General features: G+C 43.1%; 1 protein-coding gene across 2 annotated transcripts in view; it reads right to left on the bottom strand.

Moving 5' to 3' along the window:
• Positions 1-7374: 7374 nt before the first annotated feature.
• Tgfbr1 (transforming growth factor beta receptor 1) overlaps positions 7375-22399 on the bottom strand; it is a 49062-nt gene continuing 34037 nt past the window's right edge. For both annotated transcript variants that reach the window (XM_038347415.2, XM_038347416.2), the window contains exons 5-9: positions 19134-19301; positions 18216-18372; positions 16105-16229; positions 14885-15015; positions 7375-11566 (exon numbers count right to left, since the gene is read on the bottom strand). In XM_038347415.2, coding sequence (XP_038203343.1) covers positions 11441-11566; positions 14885-15015; positions 16105-16229; positions 18216-18372; positions 19134-19301 — 707 coding nt within the window. In that variant the 3' untranslated portion in view covers positions 7375-11440. The remainder of the gene's footprint in view (positions 11567-14884; positions 15016-16104; positions 16230-18215; positions 18373-19133; positions 19302-22399) is intronic.

The following is a 22399-nucleotide window of genomic DNA, read 5'->3' as shown; positions in this document are numbered from 1 at the left end:
TCTGTCCCTTTAGAAAAGGGTCACTGCTCAGAGGAGACACTGTCTAGTGTCCAGGGCTGTCCCTAGATCAGCTCAGGCCCCTGGGTCAGCGTGGGAATGTGGTCCTCAGGGAGGAAAAGGAAGCAGGGGCTTGGAGTCAATGAGAAGCCTACTTTTAGGACCCCTGTGGGCAGTGCCCAAACTGAGTTAAAGTTGGGTCCACCCGGAGTACCACCTCCCGTTACCCAGAGATTCAAGGTGAGAAAACAGTGTGTTTACTGGATTCACTGCAAGGAGCGGTTATCCTATAGGGCTAGAAGACAACCAAGCTATCTCCGAGAGCTAAGGCTGATGAACAGGCTCGGGAAGTGGGTTTACAACACACAGCCCTGCACAAAGTCGGGGGCTTTAAGGGAGCAGTACACACTTGGAGGTGGAATTCACTTTGCCAGCAAAACCACAAGACACTGAGGGCTGTGGCCAGCCACCAAACCCCTCCCCCCGCCCCACACAGAGCTCAATCACATCATTACTGTGGAAATAGAGAGGGCACTGTAAGTCTCTTGTGACAAAATAGCAGATCAATTAATATTTCAAAGGGGATTAGGGCCTACAAGATGGCTCAGTACATAAAGCACTAGTCTCCATATCTAACGACCCAAGCTCAATGCCCAGAACTCATGTCAAGGTAGAAGAAGAAAACGGACTCAACAAGGTTGTCCCCTGACCTCCACACATGGCTGTGGCACCTTTCATGCCCCCCACCCAGGTTTATTTGGGCTTGAAGTTTGAGCAGCTGTAGTTCCTCATGGTGGGAAAAGCCCGGTGGCAGGAGTCAGCCATCTGCAGTTTGGAAGCAGAGTATGTATGGGTGGGAAGTGGGGCCAGGCTGCAGAATCTCAAGGCTCACCAATGGTGACCTACTTCACAAGGGAGACTCCACCCCCTGAAGGTTCCACAACCTTCCAAAACAGCACCCCGACCTGGGGATCAGAGTTCAAACATCGGCACTCCTGCGGGGATATTTCACCTTCAAACCAGAGAAGTATGTACATGTGTGTGGTTATATATGCGTGCACGCATTCATTAATGGGTCTCTGCCAGTGTTATTTTTTACATTAACCATCTCTGGGAGCATCTAGCAATGTCGGTAGCTTCCAGGGGAGAGACATCACTCCAGAGACTCTCATCAGAAAGGACCCCAGCGTGCACAATGGTGGGTAAGTGCCAGGGAGCCAGGTCTTGCCCACACCGTTGCTCCTCATCCTCAGTGTTATCCTCCTGTGCCTGGACCAGGCCTATGCCCTTCCACACAGTGCAGTAGGGGGGAGGACAAAGAAAGGAAAAGGCTCAAACACACGGCTACTCCGCACCCACACTGCACATAACACACCCTAGCAAACCCTTCCTTAGCGGACCAGCTCCTCAGAGGAAAAGGTGCCGTTGCTTTAAGAGGGCAGTGAGCAAACCTCATCTGGCGTGGGATGAAAAGGGCGTTCCCTTTTTAAAAATACAATCTCTATACCCTTTTTTTATACACAGGTGTCTAATACTCTGCTTCTCTTATTTGCTGCCATGACCTGGAGGTTTTTAATTGACAAAAGATCCATTTTTCTCTTTCACAATAAAACAAGGATAGCAACAATCCCCGCTTGTCACAGGAATTTATGTCTGGGAGAGAAAAATGTCTCACTTTATTTTGTTAAGCCGTAGTACTTCCGTTTGTATTTCAGTTGTTTAACCCTATGAAGCTGTGACACTTTGACTGTCTAGAATACCTGATGGGCTAATAGAGATCTGAATGGCCAATAGCAAAGTAGGAGAAAAGATGGGTGGAGAAGGGCAAGCAGAGAGAATATACAGAAGGAGAAATCTGGGGAAAGAGGAGAGGTGGCCAGAGAAGGCCATCAGGGGCCAGTCATCCAGCTACACAGAAATCCAGAGTAAGAGTAAGATTTACAGAAGTAAGAGAACAGGAAAAGCCCAGGGGCAAAAGTAGACAGGATACGGAAATTAAGAAAATCTGGCACGCTGTACAGAAGCAACTGGAAATTGCAGAAACGGGAAGGATGGTGTGAGCCTGTGTGTGCCAGTGAGGGTGCCCTTTTGAATACTATATATCTTTATGTTTTAAATGTATACATTTTATATGCATGGCAACATTCACCTACGTGAAATTTTTAGAAGCACATACAATGTTTATCATCTAAAACTGCAAATAATGAAGTATTAAAGATCTATTTAATTTACAGTCAGTCCTGGGGATGAGCTGCTTTTGAAAAAGGCTCCCCCAGGAAGTAAATCCAATTGAGTCTGAAGGAACTCATCTAAAGCCCCAGCTATTCTAATGCATACAAACCAAACCAAACCAATAAACAAAACAAAAACCACATTGGAAGAGCAGCACTGCCCCCTTGTGGAGACGCACTAGACAGTTTGCAAATGAGGGCTTTGTTTTTCAGGTTGGGCTTTTTGGTTTGTTTTACATAACACTACCTTTTGAGTCTTATGACCAGCTGAAAACTGGGCTATCTTCCACTGCAAGCATGCGTAATAATTGATGTGTGTAATGGGGGTCTTACAGAGAGAAGCTAGGGAAGGCATGGGGCAATATTTAGGAAAGATTTGTTTTGTTTTGTTTTGTTTTGTTTTGTTTTGGAGATGGTATCTCAGGCTCACTACAGATGGTTGGCCTGGGAATCTCTAAGTAGATCAGACTGGCCTCAAACTGGCAGACACCTGCCTACCTCGGCTTTCCCAGTGAGAAGATTCAAAGCGTGCTGCACCCTGGCCAGCAATGGAGTTTATTCACTGTACCCAAGAGCCCAGTGGAACATAATGTCAAATCTCTCACTTGGCTTTGCCAGGGCAGAGGTAGACGTGGGCCTATGGAGATAAACAGGCTAGAAAAAAATGTTTAAATTTAAGTCTCACTTCGCATAAATAGTACTTAATGAAAACCGTGAATTCACGTGACTGAAAGTGAACCTTTCTACCCCATCTGCCACAGCAAAGGTGTTTGCATGTTGGAGGGAAGTTAGACCGCAGGACCTCTGCATACATGCATGTGTCATATTTCTGATACCCATTCTGCTAGGTCAGTGCAAAGCCCTAAAGTCACATGGACTGTCTTTTGGAATGATTCAAACACAGCCATGACTGTGGCATCCAGGAGCAATCAAAGTACTTAACCTGGCAAGGCTTCCTAAAGTCCAGACTATGGCAAGCCATGGATGGGTTCATGGCACCCATTCACCAAGCTCTTCAGGGCTTGTTCTGAGTCCAACCCTGGGGTAGGTGAGAGGGTTGTAGAAATAGACTGGACATCATCCTTGTTTTGGGGGTGTTCACATCTTGTTGCAGCAACAGTAGTGGTTTAGGGGGATCCCTGGAGGAGCAGAAACAAAGTGGTTTGTGGAGCCATTCTGAAGAGATGCTTTAGAAGCAGTATTGTACTACTGAAAGAGCACCCCAAATATGCCAAGCTCCCTGAGACTCCAAGCACATCGCAGAGTTAGCATGCATATCATCACACTGGCTTGTTAATCCTTAGATGTTTGGTTAAATGTGAAAAAGCAGCTGCTTCTTTCAGGGGAATGGGGTTAAAATGGGAGAAAAGTGCAGAGTTGGACCCATGGAAGATAGATATCTACCACAGGCAGGATGGGAAGGACTGTTGAAAGAATGGCCTTGGAGCCGAGCCTTGGGATGACTAAGATGAGCAGAGCAGGGCAGGGGTGATGTGGGTCTAGCATCAAACCGAGCAGAAACAGAAGAGCAAGAAGTAATATATGTGAGGGTCATTCAGTATGGTACACGGAGTACTGGGTGAGAACGTTGGCAGTCAGTGAGCTTTGTTTTCAACAGATTGATCAAAGAATAGGTTAAACATCATAAAACTTACCTACTGCATGTGTGCAGTGAATGGGGTTGAGTACATTTACAGACATGTGAACCCAGCCAAACAGTTCTAGAGCATCCTTGTTGTCCCAACTTCTCTGATGCCGACTGATAGTCCTTTTGTTCTGCTTCCTTCACGACTGCACAGAAGGAATCCAGGGCTATCATCCTATGATGACTAAGTGTTGCCAACTTGACAGACTCTGGAACAGAGACTCTCAACCTCCCTAATGATGTGACCCTTTAATACAAGTTCCTCATGTTGTATGGTGTATGGTGGTGACTCCCAACCATAAAATTACTTTTATTGTTACTTCATAACTGTAATTTTGTCACTGTTATGAATCTTAACATAAATATCTGTTTTCCCATGGTCTTAGGAGACCCACGTAAAAGGGTCTGTCAATCCTTGAAGAAGTTGTGACCCAGGGTTGAGAACCACTGCTCTAGACTCTGCTGGACGATGGGCCTCTGGGCATGTCTGTGGGAGATTATCCTGTCTTAACTGAGATGCGAAGACAGGCTCATTGCAGACAGTACCCACCCATCCCGGCTGGGATCCTGGGCTGTGTACATGAAATCATGCCATCACCAATTCCTGCTTCCTGTGATGTGATCAGTAGCTGCCTTCAGTCCCTGATGTCATGATGGGCTGTACCTTGAACTGTGGCCAGAATCAATCCTTTCTTTATTAGGTTGAATTTTCTGTGGTATTTTATCACTGCAATAAGAAAAGACACTAAGAGCCATCCCAAAATACACTACCAGTGTATGCTAATTATTTTAATTAAATGAACTTAGTGGAGAATGTGTGCTAAAGGCAGCTTTCCTGTTCCCCAGACCACAGAGGATGACGATTATCTCTCTCCCTTCCCTGAGCTTTCATGAACTAAAGGCACACTGAAGACTGAAATCTGCCAACACCAGTTAGACAGCTGTCATACCCCACTGCATTCTATTTCAGAAGTGAACAAACCATCTCTTTTGTTCTTCCGAGGTGAGAACTGTTCTTTCATCAATGAGTGTGATAACATGGATAATATTTTGCCTGTTATGAATAATGCAGCTATAAGTATCCACATGTAAGCCATTGTGTGGGTGTGTTTTCACTTGCTAGACTTAGTAAGTAAAAATCCAGGGTGGCCAGTTACATTTTAGTGTTGGGTAAACAACAAACAGTATATTCTAGTCAATGCAAGGATGTTCTTACAATAAACACTTTTTCTGTTTATCTGATAACTAGGTTTCATTGGAAATATTGTTATCTTCTCTGGCAAGTCTATTGCACATAAATACTTGGAAATGGAACTGCTGGGTCATGAAACAAGGTTATGTTTAGCTTTCTAAGAAATCCAATTTGCTTTTGAAAGATTCTGTCACTTTACATCCCAGGAATGAGTGAAGGGCTTTGCCAAGGAAAGTGTTAACGGTTGGTATATATTGTCTTTCCTTTTTCTCCTCTTCTTCCTTTTTCTTGCTATGTAGCCAGGCAGGCCCTAAATTTTCAACCCTCCTGCCCTAGTCTCCCAAGTGCTGGGATTACAAGCATGTCACTACACCGGTCACCAGTAGTCTTTATGAAGAATTAGTAGACATCCATGTGTCTTCTCAGGAAGATGCCTACCAAACTCTCATCCATTTTAAAATTGGACTGTCTTATTGATTTTTTGAACTCTTCATATTGTTTGCATCGGTGAGATGCTTCAAAGGGTGTTTGCCAACAACCTAATCACCTTGAGTTTGAGTCTCCACCGTGCACAGAATCTAATTTCCCAGGCTGTTCTATGCACTAAAATGTGCAAACATGTACAACCCCCAACCCACACTAAAACTAATTTTAATGTTCTTTATATATCCTAAATACCAATCTTTTCAGGCATATAATCTGTAGATGCTTTCAGTCTGGTTTCTCCCTTTACTCTTAACGATGTCGTTTGCCCTGAAAGACCTTCAATTTTGATAAAGTCCAATCTATCAATTTGTTTTCTTAATGAGTTTTGCTGAAGTCCTTTGTGTGGTTTTTCATATTTCATTCTAAGAACTGTATAGTAGAACAGGGACATCTATAAAGATTTAACCCTCTTACTGTCTTTTTCCTTGTGAAATACGGCCATCCCCAGTGGCAACTGTTAAATGCCACCCTTTCTCCCACCGGGTCATCTTCTAAGGGTTCATTTCCTGAATTTTGTTTCATTGCTCTGTATGTCTACCTTTATGCCAACAAACACTCCAGAAGAGGATGTCCGAATCCTTGTAGATAAGTTACAGGTAGTTGTGAGCCCCCAATGGGTGTAGAGAACTGAACTCAGGTCCTGTGCAAAAGCAGTGTGCTCTCTTAACTGACTGTGGATCAAGATGTAGAACTCTCAGCTTCTTCTCCAGCACCATGTCTGCCTGCATGCCACCATGTCCCACCATGATGATAATGGACTGAACATTTGAAAATGTTAGAGGTCCAACAGTCCCAAGTTTGGGAATAGCCTGGGCATGCATGCTTCAAGGGAGCCTGGGCTGTATAGCACAGCCTGTCTCAAAACAAAATCCAAAGCCATTAATGGTAAAACTGTTGGAAGAATTGTCAGCTAAAGCCCAAGAGGCACTCTTTTGATTCAGATGTAAATGGTTTAAAGGTAAAATTGTGGGGAAAATACATAGTATCTGTCTTGCTTAGGGTTTCTATTGCTGTGAAGAGACACCAGGGCCATGGCAACTCTTATAAAGGAAAACATTTAGTTGGGTAGCTTATCTCTACCTCCTGCACATTGAAATTATAGGATGGCACTGCCAAAAACAGTTCATCTAATGAAACCACTGGTTAAATCATGCCTGCCATTTTGCAAATGCCTCCAAAGTCTGAAGCCCTTTTGTTTCTGTTCTGTCTTTTATGTTAATAGTTTTACTGTAGTATTCTTGTTTTTGCTATTATTCCAATGAAGATTTGAGTGATGTTTTCAGTGGTTGCTCTAGGCTGCAAGATTATGCATGTCAACCACACACAATCTTTGGTTTGTTTCAGTCCTGTTTCATTTCAAGATCTCCCATGTGCTGTTATCATACCTTGTATGCTGCAAACCCAACAATATAGTACTGTATGTAATTATTGCTTTATACAACTAAATAAAAAGAAAATACATATTTATTGTGGCAGCTCAATGTCTCCCCACACTTATCTCCGCATAAACCTTGGTGCTACAGTGGAAGGACTGTGATGAAATGGAGATCACTAGAAATCATCCTAGTTTGCCGCAGGAGGCCCAGGAGCACAGCAGAAGAAATAGACGCAACACAACAGAGGTGAGAGGCAGAGAAGGAAATGTGTGAAGGGCCTGAAGCTGGGGCTGGCCTGGTAACAGCGGGGGGACACCAGCCACTAAGAGTGGATAGCTTCTAGATACGCAGTTCCACAAACTCATCAAACAGTGGATTCTTATGACACCCTGACCGAGTTAGGGAGCTTATTCAATTCTGCTTCCAGAAAAGAATGTAGCCATTGGCACTGGTGGGAAAAAGTAGTTTATTTGCATTGCTTCTGTTTTCTACTGTAGTGTTAGGACGGAACTCCCTAGCGTCTATTTACAGTTCATCTGGAATATTACTACACATACCATGTACAATTTTAAAAACTTATGGGGGAAACACAGTTGTGTTTTGCTCTCTTCTTCACAGGCTTCCAAAATCATTCAACTGACATGAACATTTCTATGGACATCTGTACATATCTGAAAGGGCAGAGATCACACCAACAGAGTCAAAAGATTTTGCACAAATACAATAAAATACAGACAACAGTATAGATGATGTTATTTGGGGTACAAATAGAAACAATACAGTACCATCTGAGAACTTAGCAACATAACACTCATACTTTACAGAAATAAACTGCAGACCTGGAGGATGCGACAAATACTCAAACATTATATACACAATGAGGTAAATGTACCTTGGTCTCTTGAGAGGTAATTTAAGTTTAAAGCAAATGACATTTTGAAGCATCTCCTTGTCATACAAAGAAATATCAACTACTCCATTCCATTGGCACAATGTGAAAAGGGATTATCAAAACACTGTTCATGATACTCAACTCAAAATCTCATTGAAAACAAAAAGCAAATTTGCTTTAAGTGTTAATAAAGAGGTTGAATGTTACTGACCATATTTTAAAAATGTTTATAAGAGTGCATAACAGGATTGAAAACAGCGTACTGACAGCCCTCAGCTTTCCTAGAGAGAGCCCACAGAAACGTCAACCTAACACATGAACTGCACTCTCTTAATGCGCTGACATGTTCTGCACTGCAGCAGAACATCTGGGATCTCCACATGTGGAGCCTGAACACTCCATGACAAAGGGAAAAAGGAACGACTTACAGCCATCCTTCCAGTGCACTGAGAGAAAACACAGCCTCTGCTATGTCTAGTGGGCAGATTCTGGTGCGCCTGTTAATCAGTACTTTGTCATTGGTTTTACTATCTGATAACAGGGAAAGAGTCAAACATGTGTGGACTGCAAATAGTCACGTGACCACTTTAACCTGTGGCGAAGACCAAAGTCTGGAGTTCCTGACGGCCATGGCTCCACACAGGGTCAAGGCACTTCTTGAGCACCACTGCAGTCGTGGGCTACAGGCTCAGCTCCTCGGCCTCAGCGGTCACTAGGAACACCGCTGGCCACTGTTTCTGAGGCGACTCCTGCTGCCAGCTGGCTGTCACCCTCCTCTCTGCCCAGAGCTACCAGCAGGAGCATCCCTGGCCCCATGTTTGCAGACCACTCCTTGTGACATCCAATGACTCAGTGAAGTGGGAAAGTGTCACAGAGCTTCATCAACCACTTCAGTTTAGGTCTCAAAAGCAGCTCTTCAGTACAAAGGCTGGAGGTGGGGTTGGGGACAAATCTCTGAGCCGGGGACAGCAGAAAGGCAGACCAGGAGAAACACAGCTGAAGATGGAAGGGGCCCAAGCTGTCTAAGTCTCAGTAACGCACACTTCCCTCATGCTCTCGGCCAGGGCACTGACAAGATCATGTGTCATTTGTCAGAGTATGTTTTAGCCATACTACATCTTGGAAAGGGGAGGTTATTTCTGATAGGTGATATAAACAATAGACTATATTACAAAATAACATAAAAGTATTTTTCTAATCAGATGTATTTGTAGTCATAGCCACAGTAACTATGATCTATCTCAGCTTTTAAGTTATTTTCATATTCATATTGGCCAGTTGGGATTAGCAAACTATCCCTCAACAAAAAAATAGCTATAAACACGTAAACTCAATTAAGAACTAAATTCGAACTTTAAAAAAGTTCCCTGGTTCATCAAAAGCACATTTTATCTACTCAGGCAAGAACAACATAATGATTCTTCAGCCTCTGATGTGATGAAACGCATCTTCGGGAAAACCCATTTCCTTGTATGAAAGTGAGAAACTGTATTACAACTTCAACTCAGACAACTTTTGGTATGTTCTTAAAATTATATAAAAATAGTTTTAGTGATAAAATGCATTGGTCCCCTGGATTTCCATAAAGCAGATCTCAAAGGGTTAGAAATGGAAAAAACAAAAAACAAAGGCCCCAAAGTACCTGACCAAAGCACTAGAGCTTATTAAGCAGGTGACGTAACACACCATAACAACAAACCCTCACGCTTACTCACACTGATGAAATCATGATAATTACAGAAAACTCAAATCTGTATTCAAAAATACTAAATCTAAGCACTTTTCCCCACGATGTTTTAAATGCACGAAGCTGACACTATGCCTATGTAACATGTCATTCATCCTACAGTTACTTTGGTTTAAGACCAAACAGTCTTCAGATTCACCCTAGGTGAGACAAGACATAACAGAAAGCAGCTGCCTCATCCTCATCCTCAGCAGTCACAGTCCCCTCCTGACTGAGCACTAGAGGTTATTCTGACCTTCTGATCTGGGAACTGGATCACTATGCTCAACATCTTGCCTCAAGCAATGACAACACTTTCCTCTCAGAATATGATCACAGTGATAGAAAGGACTTTGAAAGTCATAGGAGCCCTGTAAAGACTCGAGAGCATGGAAATAAAACCCAGGCTTAACCAGCTAACTCCAGCACTGGTGAAAAGACCCAACAGGCTGACTGTGAACATTTCATGTGGCCAAGAATACATGATGGGAGCCTCCACTCAAAATGGCTGCTAGCTGCCACTTCTCCCAGTATCAGGTGTGCACTGTATTTAATGCCACCATGTAACCATGCAGTTGCAAGATCTATACATGAGATAGATAAAAAGACTGAATTAAAAGCTGCCTTCTTCATAGTGTAGTGACCTCAGAACTCCATTAACTCTATGCTTCCCAAGATAGAATCCACAAATTACAGCTACGTAATATGTGAAAGTCAAGTACACCTGTTGCATATTCAAATGAACTATCTCTGCCTTCCTAGAAAAGGCCTATTATTTAACATTAGCCACATTTGAATTTTAAATGCAATTCGTTTCAAAACAGAAAAACCAGTCTTTGATTAGATGAAGAAAAAAATGGCTTACAGAAAAGCATACAACTTTTGACGAGGCAGTAGACAGAGCTCTCCTTTCAGAAGAATGAGTCTGTGTGCCACAAGGATTAAATCCATAAAGCACTGTACGTGTCTGGAGTGCCACTTGGCTTTTTAAACTAAACTCAGAAAACACATCTCAGCTGCAAAGCTTCAAAGCTCAATGTGGGGATGTTCCCACATGACCAATAACTGCTTCTTAATGCTACTGCATTGCCTCAGTGGTTCAAGCACATTTGGGTAGAAGAAAGGCATAAATATTGAATGACCTCTACCACAAAAACTTTTAAAAAAACAAAAACAAACCCAGAAAAGATTTAGGTTACTCAGAAAAATAATTTTTTTGAATGAAAACAATACAGGATTTAACACAGACTTGCAGAAGTTCTGTTCGTTTCCATTCAGAAAGATGGAGAAGTGGCACTTACTGGTGCAGCACAGCCCACGCTGAAGGCATGTCGTGTTCTGAGTATGAGGAGCAGGAGCTACACACAAACACAATGCATCAATTGTGCCCCTCACGTCTACACGAGGTCGGTTTTTTTTTTAGACTATAGAGTTTCAGGTGTTAGTTTCAGATCCTGAAAAATTATAAAACAGTACATTCAAAGTGGATCAAGGAAACTAGTGGTTCGGAATCCTCTGAGAATGTACTAACAGGAGTGAAAACCACAAGTGCTTCATTGAACTCGACGCCCCAGTGCCTTCACCCGCACGGATGAGCATCAGCACAGCAGCTCCCGGGGCCAGCGGTCGTCTTTTACAAACAAGCTCTGCTGATAAAAACAAAAGCAGACCACACAGCATCCTGCAGCTGCCCTGGGAAGAAGCGTCCGCAGTGCACAGCAAGGATCCCCGTGGTGGCCTCTGGGCCCAGAGGAACTCTGGGAAGCTTTCAATTGACCATATTCCACTGCAGCAAGAGGAAGCAGTGCCCTCCGCTCTCCCAGTGAGGTAGAACAGGCCTCCCAAACACGCCCAGGAGCAGATACGAAGAGAGGAGAGTCCCCATGAAGCTGCAGTTACATTTTGATGCCTTCCTGTTGGCTGAGCTGTGACAATGTTTTTTTAATTCGCAAAGCTGTCAGTCTAGCTGCTCCATTGGCATACCAACATTCTCTCATAATTTTAGCCATCACTCTCAAGGCCTATAAGAAAATATGAGAAAATAATTAATGCATATATACCACTTGCCATTAGCCAGTGACTTTTAAATAAGGTTCCTATTCTAGCATTGTTTGTAGCAGCAAACACTGACTTTAGTGTCCGTTAAGACCCAGGTGCCAGCTGCTGAAAGGGCTGTGGGTGTGGAGCTCTCTCAGGGGACTTCAAAAGGCTGATATCACCAGAGACACTGGGTGAGAACTTAACTGCACTGTTAAGTACTTTAGAACAAAGCTTAGGGTAGAAAGTAGGGAAAGGGCTCAAAGGGCTGGAACTCCGGCACTGACCACGCCATTTCACAGCTGGGGACCCAGCCACTTCGCCATCCTAGCAGAAGACCTGAGGGTTTTCATCTGAGAGAAGACCTAGCTCTGGCTCCAGAGCATAAGTGCAGACATCCCACGCAGGAAGCATAGTGATTTTTCAGACTGTAAACGTTCTCCCACAACAGGAGCAGTGCTTGTACACTCTTTTTGGGTGGACTCTGAAGGTATCTCCTTCTGGAGATTTGGGCAGCCCCAAGAGAACAGGCCTGAACAGATCACCAACAGTGACTTCCTAAGAAAACAGCCTGAGACAAGGAAGCTGAAGTCAGTCATATGACATAGGGGTTCTACCAGCACCTAGACCCTCGTTAAAAGTGAAAAGGGTCTGATCAAACATTTGAAAAAAGTAACATGAAATGGAGAAACTGAAACCAACAGAAGATACAGACAGAGAACACCACATCAAAGCTCTACTGTTAGTGGACAGGGTGCAGCTCCTTGGAACAGTGTTTGCACAGGATGTGCGCGGTCCTGTGTTCGGCCCTTGCACTGGCACCACCAAACACTGGTATTCATCACTGGTCCGTGTGTTTTGTTTAAGTTTATTCTCTCTGTGTAGTCTTTATATTCAAAGTTCCTTCCCTCTCTCTCCCTCAGTGTCCCTGAGTCCCTGCTTTTTATACTACAGAACTACACAAATGTCTAGTGATGGACCGATAAGGCTCTGTAAGTAGTGAAGAGGAGGAACATTCTGAGAAAAAGTAAGTACTTGTAGAAATTAAAAATTTGAGAGAAAGGTAAGGTGGAGGTCATGAGGAGGAGGGAAAGGGTAGGGAGAATGAGAATATATATGAAAAAACAGAATTCGAACATGAAGCTGATAAATCTCCCAATAAGTGGGAAAAAAATTGGGGACGGGAGTAGTCTTATATTCAGATAAGCAGAGGTGAAGTAAAACAACATGGGAAGCTATCCAAGACTTCTTCAGAAGTATTTCCTAAAAAATATAAGCTTCTAGATTTAAAGGACCATGAACCAATTCATACATATACGCTCACTTAAACAAATATTTTTGTCTGTAGGTGTTAGACACAACAGAGAACAAACTTGTAAAATCCTTGTCCTCAAAAAGTTTGCATTCCAGAGATAAACCAATTAATAAATTATTGCAAAATACGGACCTTCAGGGTGGTAAACGCCAAGATGAAAAACAATTTAGAGAGACTGAACACGCCAAGAGAGGCAAGCACTTGTCTCAGTAGGAAGGGGGAAATGTTTAATTTGAACAGAGTCCTAAAAGAGAGGAGTAAACAAAGGAACAGGAAGACAGAGGCTCAGAAGGACAAAAAACAAAAACAAAACAAAAACAAAAACAAAAAATGTAAAAAAGAATTCAGGACAAAAAGCCACACAGTGGTCCTGGGAGAACCACACTGGAAAGAGCAGAAGGCCCTACGAGAGACATTATGTACTTGTCCATTTGGGGCAGGTGTGTGCCCTGCACATGTGTGGCTGGACACTGAACTGGGGCCTCACACACACTCATATGTGCTTCACCTAAGAGACTTGTAAACCCTAGAAAAGCAGAAACTTGAAATAGCGATAAGTACCCAGAAAACGAGTACCTGAATTGAGAAAATAACTTGGCAGTGATAGCATCAATCAGCACACCATTACACTAACTACATCTGTGCTCTACCAAAAGCACACCCCTGTCTGTCGAGTTCCAGCACATGAAAACTCTGAGTACGCTGAGCTATCTCCTCTGGGTCTGCACACTGCATTTTACTTAAGATGTCACACAAAAAGAATTTCTTTTACTCTTAAAAAGTTCTTAAGGAAAAGAAAAACATCCTTTCTCTTTAAGTTTGTGTTCCCCACATAACTTGTTATTGTTTGGGTATGTGTCCTACCTGGACTTCCTTTTTAGGAATGCATATGTTTGGTACTTTACCAACAACAAACAGTAGAGCTTTGTAGAAATTACCAGACTACAAGAGAGACTTTCCTAAAACCACCTTAGTATAATTCCTTGAGGCCCCATTAAGAGATCTAACGTTATTTTGAAGTAGGGTCTCATGTAGCCCAGGTTGGCCAGAAACTGGCTGACATTAAGTTTGAACACCTGTTCTTCCTGCTTTTACCTCTGGAATACTGGGATAACAGGTCTGTGTACCACCGCCCTGCCTTAAAGTGACACCGTAGAGCAACCCCCAGACCTCCCAGAGGGAGTACACTGATGCCAGTGGGGAACCACTAAGCTGTCCAGACATCTCTAAACTATAAAACGTCAAGTATGGAAGGCACATTCTGCTCCACTATTGGAACAGTAACAACTGTCAATAAAATTTGTCTAATGAGCCAGGCAGTGGTGACGCATGCCTTTAATCCCAGCAACTGGAAGGCAGATCTCAGTGAGTTCAAGGCAGCCTGGTCTAGAGTTCCAGGACAGCCAGGACTATTTCACAGAGAAACCCTGTCTCGGAAAACCACGAGCAAAAGAAAAATTGTTTAATGACTTCTTTGAATTTATAGCTAAGAATGAATTCCTACAACATTCTTTAAGAGCTGGGGATGACTCCTCCCTCCTGAGAAGCAGCCCTACACAATCCTAGGAATATAGGTCATACATCTGAAGCTCTGTGATGACTGTGCCCAAGCTCCTCATCTGACAAAGGGCGCTAAGCTCCAGAGAACTGAAGCAACCTGCCCGTGTGTGAGTCTGAGAGGGAGCCGAGCTAGGACTGACAGTCCTCCTCATTCCTGCCCAGTGTCTGAGAGTGTCTGCGCTACCCTGGCTGGAGGGAGGTACCCACGCCAACAGCAAGCACCTTAGTCCATGTTCAGACACGCCACTGAGCACTGCAAACGTGACACGGTCCTTCTAATACTCAAGAGAAGCAAATTATTCGATTTTTACTTATTAGCTTATGAGAGAGGGGAAGAATGTGAGAATTTTTCCTTCCAGAATGATACATTCTGCCTCCTAAGTGGAAACAGTGGAGCAAACAGCCTAGTATCAAAGGAAATACTCACTTCACAGCTCTGCCATCTGTTTGGAATATTTGGCCTTAACTTCTGTTCACAAACTACTTTTCTCATTTCTTCAACTGATGGATCAGAAGGTACAAGGTCATAATAAGGCAGCTGGTAGTCTTCATGAATTCCTGTATTGGTTAAAAAACAATCCCAGTTAATCAGGAACTGTCTATCAGTGGAAGGCTACTCGACAGGTTCATTACTGTGGCCCGCCTCTACAGCGGGCAGGTACAGAGAGGGTCACATCTGCAGCTTTATGCATGTATCTCCTCATACCTGCACCAATACCCCACCCTAGGGCCATCACTGCGCCTATACTTTTGTGAAGGATAATGTTGTCAACTTGACAACTCTAGAATCCCTGGGAGATAAACCTTTGGGCATGCTTATGAGGGATTATTTTGATTGAGGGCTCATATTAATTATGGGCAGGACTACTTCCTCAGCAAGGGATCCTGGAGTGTGTAACTAGAGAAAGCAAGCTGAGCACCAGCATGCACTCACTGCTCTCTGCTACTGGACTGGATGTCATGTGACCAGCTCCCTCAGGCTCCCACCACTGTGACTTCCCTCCAGGATAGCTGTAACTGGGAACTGGGAGCCTTTCCTCCTTGAGCCTGCCTTTGAGGAGCACTGTGTCACAGAACAGAGAAGGAACCCAGAGTGCTGTGGTGACTAGGAGGACATTCTGATTGTAGCTCCAGCAGGCAGAAGACGAGACATTATTGTGACTGCAGCCTCTGGCTGGATGCCTGGATACTCTTATAAAGGGGTGTGAGGCTCACAAATCCCTTCCTCTGCTTGTGCCTGTTAATAACATATCCTATGCTATAACACCAAACATACACTATCCCTTACTGTCTCAAAATCTTCAAGTTCTAAGTCTCATCCCAGATTCCTAAGCCTAAGAGACAATGTTTTGAGCAAACACTGACAAGTAAGTTCTTAGGCTAATATAAAACCAAAAGCTAAAACAAACTTAAACAACTTCTCAGGTGGCCTTTTAAATAACAAGAAGCTAGGTTCTGACACCGAAACTCAACAGCAACAGGAGAGGACTGGATGAAGCTGTGTGTTGGCGAGGTTTATCTTTTGTTCCTTGTGGTGTTCCCAGTGGTCACCTGTCAGCCTACTGACTGTAGAATGTCAGTCATGGGGGAAGAAAATTCTTGACTAACTTCTCATGATAAACGACTGGGGGAAGGAGAGCGATTTACCACCAATGGAACAGCGCCGAGCAATTTCCCAGAACACTAAGCCCATTGCGTAGATGTCCGCACGTTTAAAGGATTCAAAGTGTTTCATATTTATGGAATCATCTAGAACTTCAGGGGCCATGTACCTAAAAAAAGAAGCAACATTTTAGCTGACATTCATTTGAACTGCTTCATATATTGTCTTTTCCTTCTGAGAAAGACACAGACACACAGGGTCTCACTATGAAGCCTTAGCTGGCCTGAAAAAGTTACTATATAGACTAGGCTGGCTTAGAAATCCACCTGCCTCTGCCTCCTAAGTGTCCGGATTAAAGGTATACACAAAAAAGAACCCAGCAAACTTTTCTTTTTATGTTGGTTGAGCTGCTTTAAAAAAATGATTCACACTTCTTATAAAAAATTTCCCAAGTATATAAAGTACAAAGTGAAAAAAAATCACCTCCTTACCATGTTAACAAGTGTCAGTCCTTTCAGACTCCTTATAAAAACACATACACAAAATATCAAATAACTGAGATCATATCAGACTCAAGCAAAATATTAAGTATCTAAACTGGTTTGCAAATAAATGATGTTGATTAAATCCCATGAAATGCTGACACAGCAGGCAGTGCCATGCCATCTGTCTTCTTTCTGATCATGGTTTCTGAAAGACACACACTGAACAGCTGTACTGTTACAAGCACCCTGGTGCACATCACCCTCCAGTACTGTTTAGGGGCATATTTTTTTTCTTTCTTTTTTAGTTTTTGGGACTGGGTTTCTCTGTGTAGCCCTGGGTGTCTTGTTGTTCTGGACTAGGCTGGAAAAACTGTGTGCCACCACTGCCCAGCTCTGAAATTCCTAAAACTCTGCTACAGTTACAGGTCCTACAGACCACTACTCAGCTCACTCAGCCAGTCATGAGTTTTGCAAATCCTCATGGAACTCAGAAACTGTAATTACAATTTAGATCATTTGAAGCTGCTGGATTTCTCCAAGTTCAAGGAATGAGTTTTGAAGGAATTGTGAAGTGATTTTTAGACACAGTAAGGCTCCGAGTCCATCTCAGCTTGTCAGCTGCATGCTGACACACATTACTTAGCCAACTTGGTGATTTTCTCATCTGAATTAAGAGTAATGACACCTACCTATGGCGGCTCTTTTGAGAACACACGAATGCAACAAATATTTCTGAAAGTGTATTGGGCACTTCAACAAATACCTGGAGTACAAAACTGCTCTTAAGCTTCTTGCAATCCAATGGAATACAGAGATCCAGACACATAAGTGGACAGAACATAATATGAAAACAGTTACAGCAAATGCCTCAAATTGTCATTTGTTATGGTGCTGTGCCAGGAACATGTAAGGGTCCTGAGGACCAGGAAAGGCTTTCTGGAGACAGGAGGGCTATTAAGGAACAGTAGGGAATGTATGTTTTAAGGACAGCATATACAAAAGTTCTAAGGAAGAAAGACAACAGAAAATATGAAAACAGCCTTGCTACAGTACAGAAACTATGGCAAGCTATAGACTATTATTAGTTATTATTTGTGGTGATTTGAAAGAAAATGATCCCCATAGGGAGTGGCACTATTAGGAGGTGTGGCCTTGTTGGAGGAAGCGTGTCACTGTGGAGGCGGGCTTTGAGGTCTCATGTATGCCCAGAGAGACAGGACCATTTATTGTTGCCTGCATATCAAGATGTAAAGCTCTCAGTTCCTTCTCTAGCATCATGTCCGCCTGTACACCACCATGTCCCACTATAATAATAATAATGTACTGATTCTCTGAACTGAAAGCGAGCCATCAAAATTAAGTGTTTTTCTTTATAAGAGTTGCCATGGTCATGGTGTCTCCTCACAGCAATAGAAAAGCCAACTAAGACATTACTGTTCTTACAATTAACCAAGTTAAGTTCATAATGATACTTTCTGGAAGGGCTGCTCTATCAACAGGCTCATTTTCAAGATAGGTAACCAGGCTTCAAAGGAGTAAATACTCCAAAAGCTTATGAAGAGTCTAATAAAGGACCAAGTTTGAGTTTCAGAAGAGATAGGTATATGAAAATAGGAAAGAAAAGAAGTTGACATAAGGCATTATTAAACACCATTTATTCCTAAGTGTACCTTTTAGTGCCTACTCTGTGGTTTGGAGCAATATCAATTGTATCTGTGGCAGAATCATGTCTCACAGCCAGTCCCAAGTCTGCAATACAACAAGTTCCATTCTTCTTCACCAAGATATTCTTTGATTTCAAATCTCTATGAGCAATAGCTGGCTTTCCTATTGGAAACCAAAAGTTAGACATGACTGCTTAACGAGTGACAGCAATCACAACTCACTTTTTAGGTGCCGAAGCGTCGCCTGTCCCATTATGAACACACTCAAACTACATCACCTATAACAACTAGGCTACTGTTGGGAGCAGTGAGACCCCAGATCCTGAATTTCTTATAATCCCGATCTGAGTGCCTACAGCTGCTCTGAGCACGAGACCTTCAGGAGTTCCTGATGGCAGCAGAGTGGTTTCTGGTGGGTTTGGCTGGGGTGTAGCTATCTCTATATAATCTGACCCTGAAGGGGGCATTCCTGGGAAATTCAAGGATGACCCGTGTCTCTCTGTCTCTCTCTCTCTTCTCTGTCCCCCCCCCCCTCTCTCTGTGTGTGTGTGTGTGTGTGTGTGTGTATTTTAACCTCCTGCCCCTTGCCCAAATTTCGCGAACTGGGTGCCAGCGCACCGAATACAGACACGGGGGCACGGTGCGCGGCAATTGGAGGTCTCCACTGAGATTTCGGCAACTAACCTCCCTAAGTCACTGCGCTAAAAGGGATGAAGTTCTGTTTAAATTTTCAGACAACATAAATCTAACAACTAAAAAATTAAGGTGAAAAAGTTGTTTGTTGATCTCTAAGTAAATTTCCATATTTCTGAGATTTGCCTTGGAAAAACATTCAAATTTTAAAAGCTACCCATTTCCAGTTCTGAATAGATATTACATTCACAGGAACTTAAACATAAATAATAGAACTATAGAAAGTATTACCTTGGGTACCAACGATCTCCATGTGAAGATGGGCAAGACCACTTGCGGTGGACAGAGCCAGTTTGATCATCCCTTCCACCGTAACAGTGTATCTGTTCAAGTAATCAAAAAGGGAGCCATGCTCATGGTAATCCGACACGAGCCACAGCTGAGTCCACGTGCCGTTGTCTGGAAGTCAGAGCACACATTTCAGCTGGGCTGCAGTGCATTTACAGCTACTCAAGGCTCTACCACTCTCCACTCTCAGTCTTGATCACACAATTGCAACATGACGTCACCTTAAGTTTGCATGAATTTCTTCCACATTCTTATATTCAATTTTTCTACACTTTTATGTGTAGTCCCTTGGAGTACACCCCCTATTCTTGAGACAAAGCAAGGATAAATATTTTCACTTAAGAGAAAAGGATTCATATTCCCACAACGTTGATTTCTTTAGACTACAGAGTAGCGGAGGTGGGGCTCCTCAGTTCCTAGGAAGGAACCTGGGTCAGATTAGTTAGTGTGCAGTGTTTGCTTCTGGAAGGGAAGAAGGGCACAGGGAGTGGGGATGAGAAACACCCAGGGAGCCCAGCACGGCCTCAGTGTGGATGAAACAGCATGTGACAAAACTGGCGTGAGCTTCGGTGCTTTAGCGACAGACTGTACAGTTCTCAAAGATGCCAGACAAGTTGATTATAGCTTCAATGTTGCTACCTCAGGAAACCAAACACAGTAGTACCTCTGATGCTGAGAAAGGAAGTGAAGCGTCAGAAGAGACAGCTGAAAACAATCAGACTAAGCTTCATTTTACACAAGGTGGTGCAGAACCTAAACCACTTGGAATGCGGGTGCTAAGAGTTCCCTGGTAAGCTGATACACGCATCTGAAACGTTTTCCCAGAGCAGTAACGGTAAGGATGCTAGTGAAATGCTATTAAACTCAGAAGCGATGGTAAAACAAGAGACAGCACAGTTCAGTAAAAACATACCCTTAAGTCATATACTGGCTAGTTTTTTGTCACCCTGACATAAGCTAGAGTCATTTGGGAAGAAGGAATCTCAACTGAGAAAACGGCCCCACTAAACTGGCTTGTGGATGAGCCTGAAGAATGATGGTGGGTGGGGTGGGGGAGGCACTCACTACGGGCAGTGCTGCCTCTAGGTTTGTGGTCTGGAGTGCTGAAAGAAAGCAGGCTGGGCCAGCCATGGGGAGCAAAGCATTCTCCATGGCCTCTATTTCAGTTCCTGCCTCCAGTTTCTGCTCCAACTTCCTTTCATGTGGACTGTGATCATGATATATAAGCTGAAATAAACCCTTATGTCCCCAGTTTGGTTTTGGTCATGGTGTTTTACCACAGTAATAGAAAATCTAACTAAAATAAGTCAGACTGACTTAGGCAGGAAATCTAGGGTCTGTATACTATTGATTACATGGCCTCAGACAAGTTTCTCAGCGGGGTTATGCTTTTTTTATACAAAAACAGCAACCTACTTTGAAGACTCTTAAGATGTTAAAGAGAATACAGAACTGGATTTCTTTTTAAAGTAGGTAATACGCCAGGCAGTGGTGGCGCATGCCTTTAATCCCAGCACTCGGGAGGCAGAGGCAGGCGGATCTCTGTGAGTTCAAGACCAACCTGGTCTACAAGAGCTAGAGCTAATTCCAGGATGTTTGGCACATGAGACCTTAAAATATGCTGATCCCTACTAGCTATAAACAAAAGAAAACATAAAATAATTCTATATTTTATAGATTGTAGTACATGCCTTTAATTCCAGCACTCAGGAGGCAGAGTCAGGCAGCTCTCTGAGTTGGAGGCCAGCCTGATCTACAGAGTGAGTTTCAGGACAGCCAGGGCTACACAGAGAGAGCCTGTCTCAGAAAACCAACGACAGCATCAACAACAAAAACCAAAACAACAAAGGGGGTGGAGGGGAAACGTTGAGGGAGGACTCGGGAGGGGAGATGAGACCAAGAAACAAGATGGAACTACAGAATATGGAGATTCCTTTATTTTTAATTTTATTATGTTTGGGTGTTTGACCTGCATGTATGGCTGTTTACCACTTATATGCCTGGTGTTCACAGAGGACAGAAAAGGGTACTGGATCCCCTGAAACTGGAGTTATAGACAGTTGTGAGCTGCTATGTAGGTGCTAGGAGTTGAACCTAGGCTCTGAGCCATTTCTTTGGCCCCATGCATTCTTGGTACTTCCAAAAAGGACTTAAGAGATTAGTGACACTATTTTTTTCTTCTCTTTCTTTCCTTTTTAAACTGTTCTTCCTTCAATTCCCAAAGTCTTTTTCTTGGTATGGGCGCATCACCAGCTCATGTGCATGTCTGCTGCATGCATAACTGTGTTCTGATAGGCCTAAACACACAACAGATAGAGAAGATGGCAGGAAAGGGAGGTTTCCTGAGTTATCCACCAGGGAAGAAGGAAGAGGGAAAAGACTATACAAAGAGGCTGCCCAAGGGACTAGAGAGATGACTCAGAAGTTAAGAACACATACTGCTTTTGAGGAGATCAGAGTTCAATTCCCAGCACCCTACTGGGCAGTTTACAAATGCCTGGAACCCAGCCCCAAGACAACTTATGCATTTGGCCTCTTTGGTCACACACACACCCACACACAGATATAATTAAAAATAAATCTTTTTATGTTGTTCTGTTTAAGGCTGGCCTAGGCAAAATTAACCAAATCAAGAGGATGAAGATAAAGAAAAAGAAAACTGAGGTAAGAAGCATAGGTTGTGCCCTAATAAAGAAAAAAGGGATGAGAGAAAGTCAGTAGGGTCAATTAGTTCCCATCGTGACCACCAGATGACAGCCTCCACCTGACTGTTGCTTGAATAAATGACACTTCAGGGCACAACAGGTTCAGCAGTTAGCACCTGTGTGTCCTAACCAGGACCATGCCTGATGGAGCCTAAAAGAGGTTTTAGTTTCAAGTGCCCTTTTTACAAATCAGCCAGAAGAGTAAGATTGAGCAAACAAGCAAATAGTAAAAAATAGGAGTAGGCTGGTATTGACACACACTGTATCTCAGCACTGGGGATGGAATGAGGAAGATCATGAGTTCAAAGCCAGATGAAGCAATCTTAAAAAAACAAAAGAAAATATAAACAAAAATTATAAAAATACAATAAGAAAAATGCTGTCTTGAGAACTGGGTGAGTGAACTAAGCAATCAAAATAGAAGAAAGCTGAGAGCAAAGGGCAGTCAGACTGTGATAATTACTTTAGTTTACTTCTGTTTTTTAATTAAATACTGACTTGTTA

The sequence above is a fragment of the Arvicola amphibius genome, chromosome 11, assembly GCF_903992535.2.
Source record: "Arvicola amphibius chromosome 11, mArvAmp1.2, whole genome shotgun sequence".
In the NCBI taxonomy this organism is placed as follows: domain Eukaryota; kingdom Metazoa; phylum Chordata; class Mammalia; order Rodentia; family Cricetidae; genus Arvicola; species Arvicola amphibius.
The sequence above is the reverse complement of the archived record's forward strand: the minus strand, read 5'-3'. Positions and strand labels throughout refer to the sequence as shown.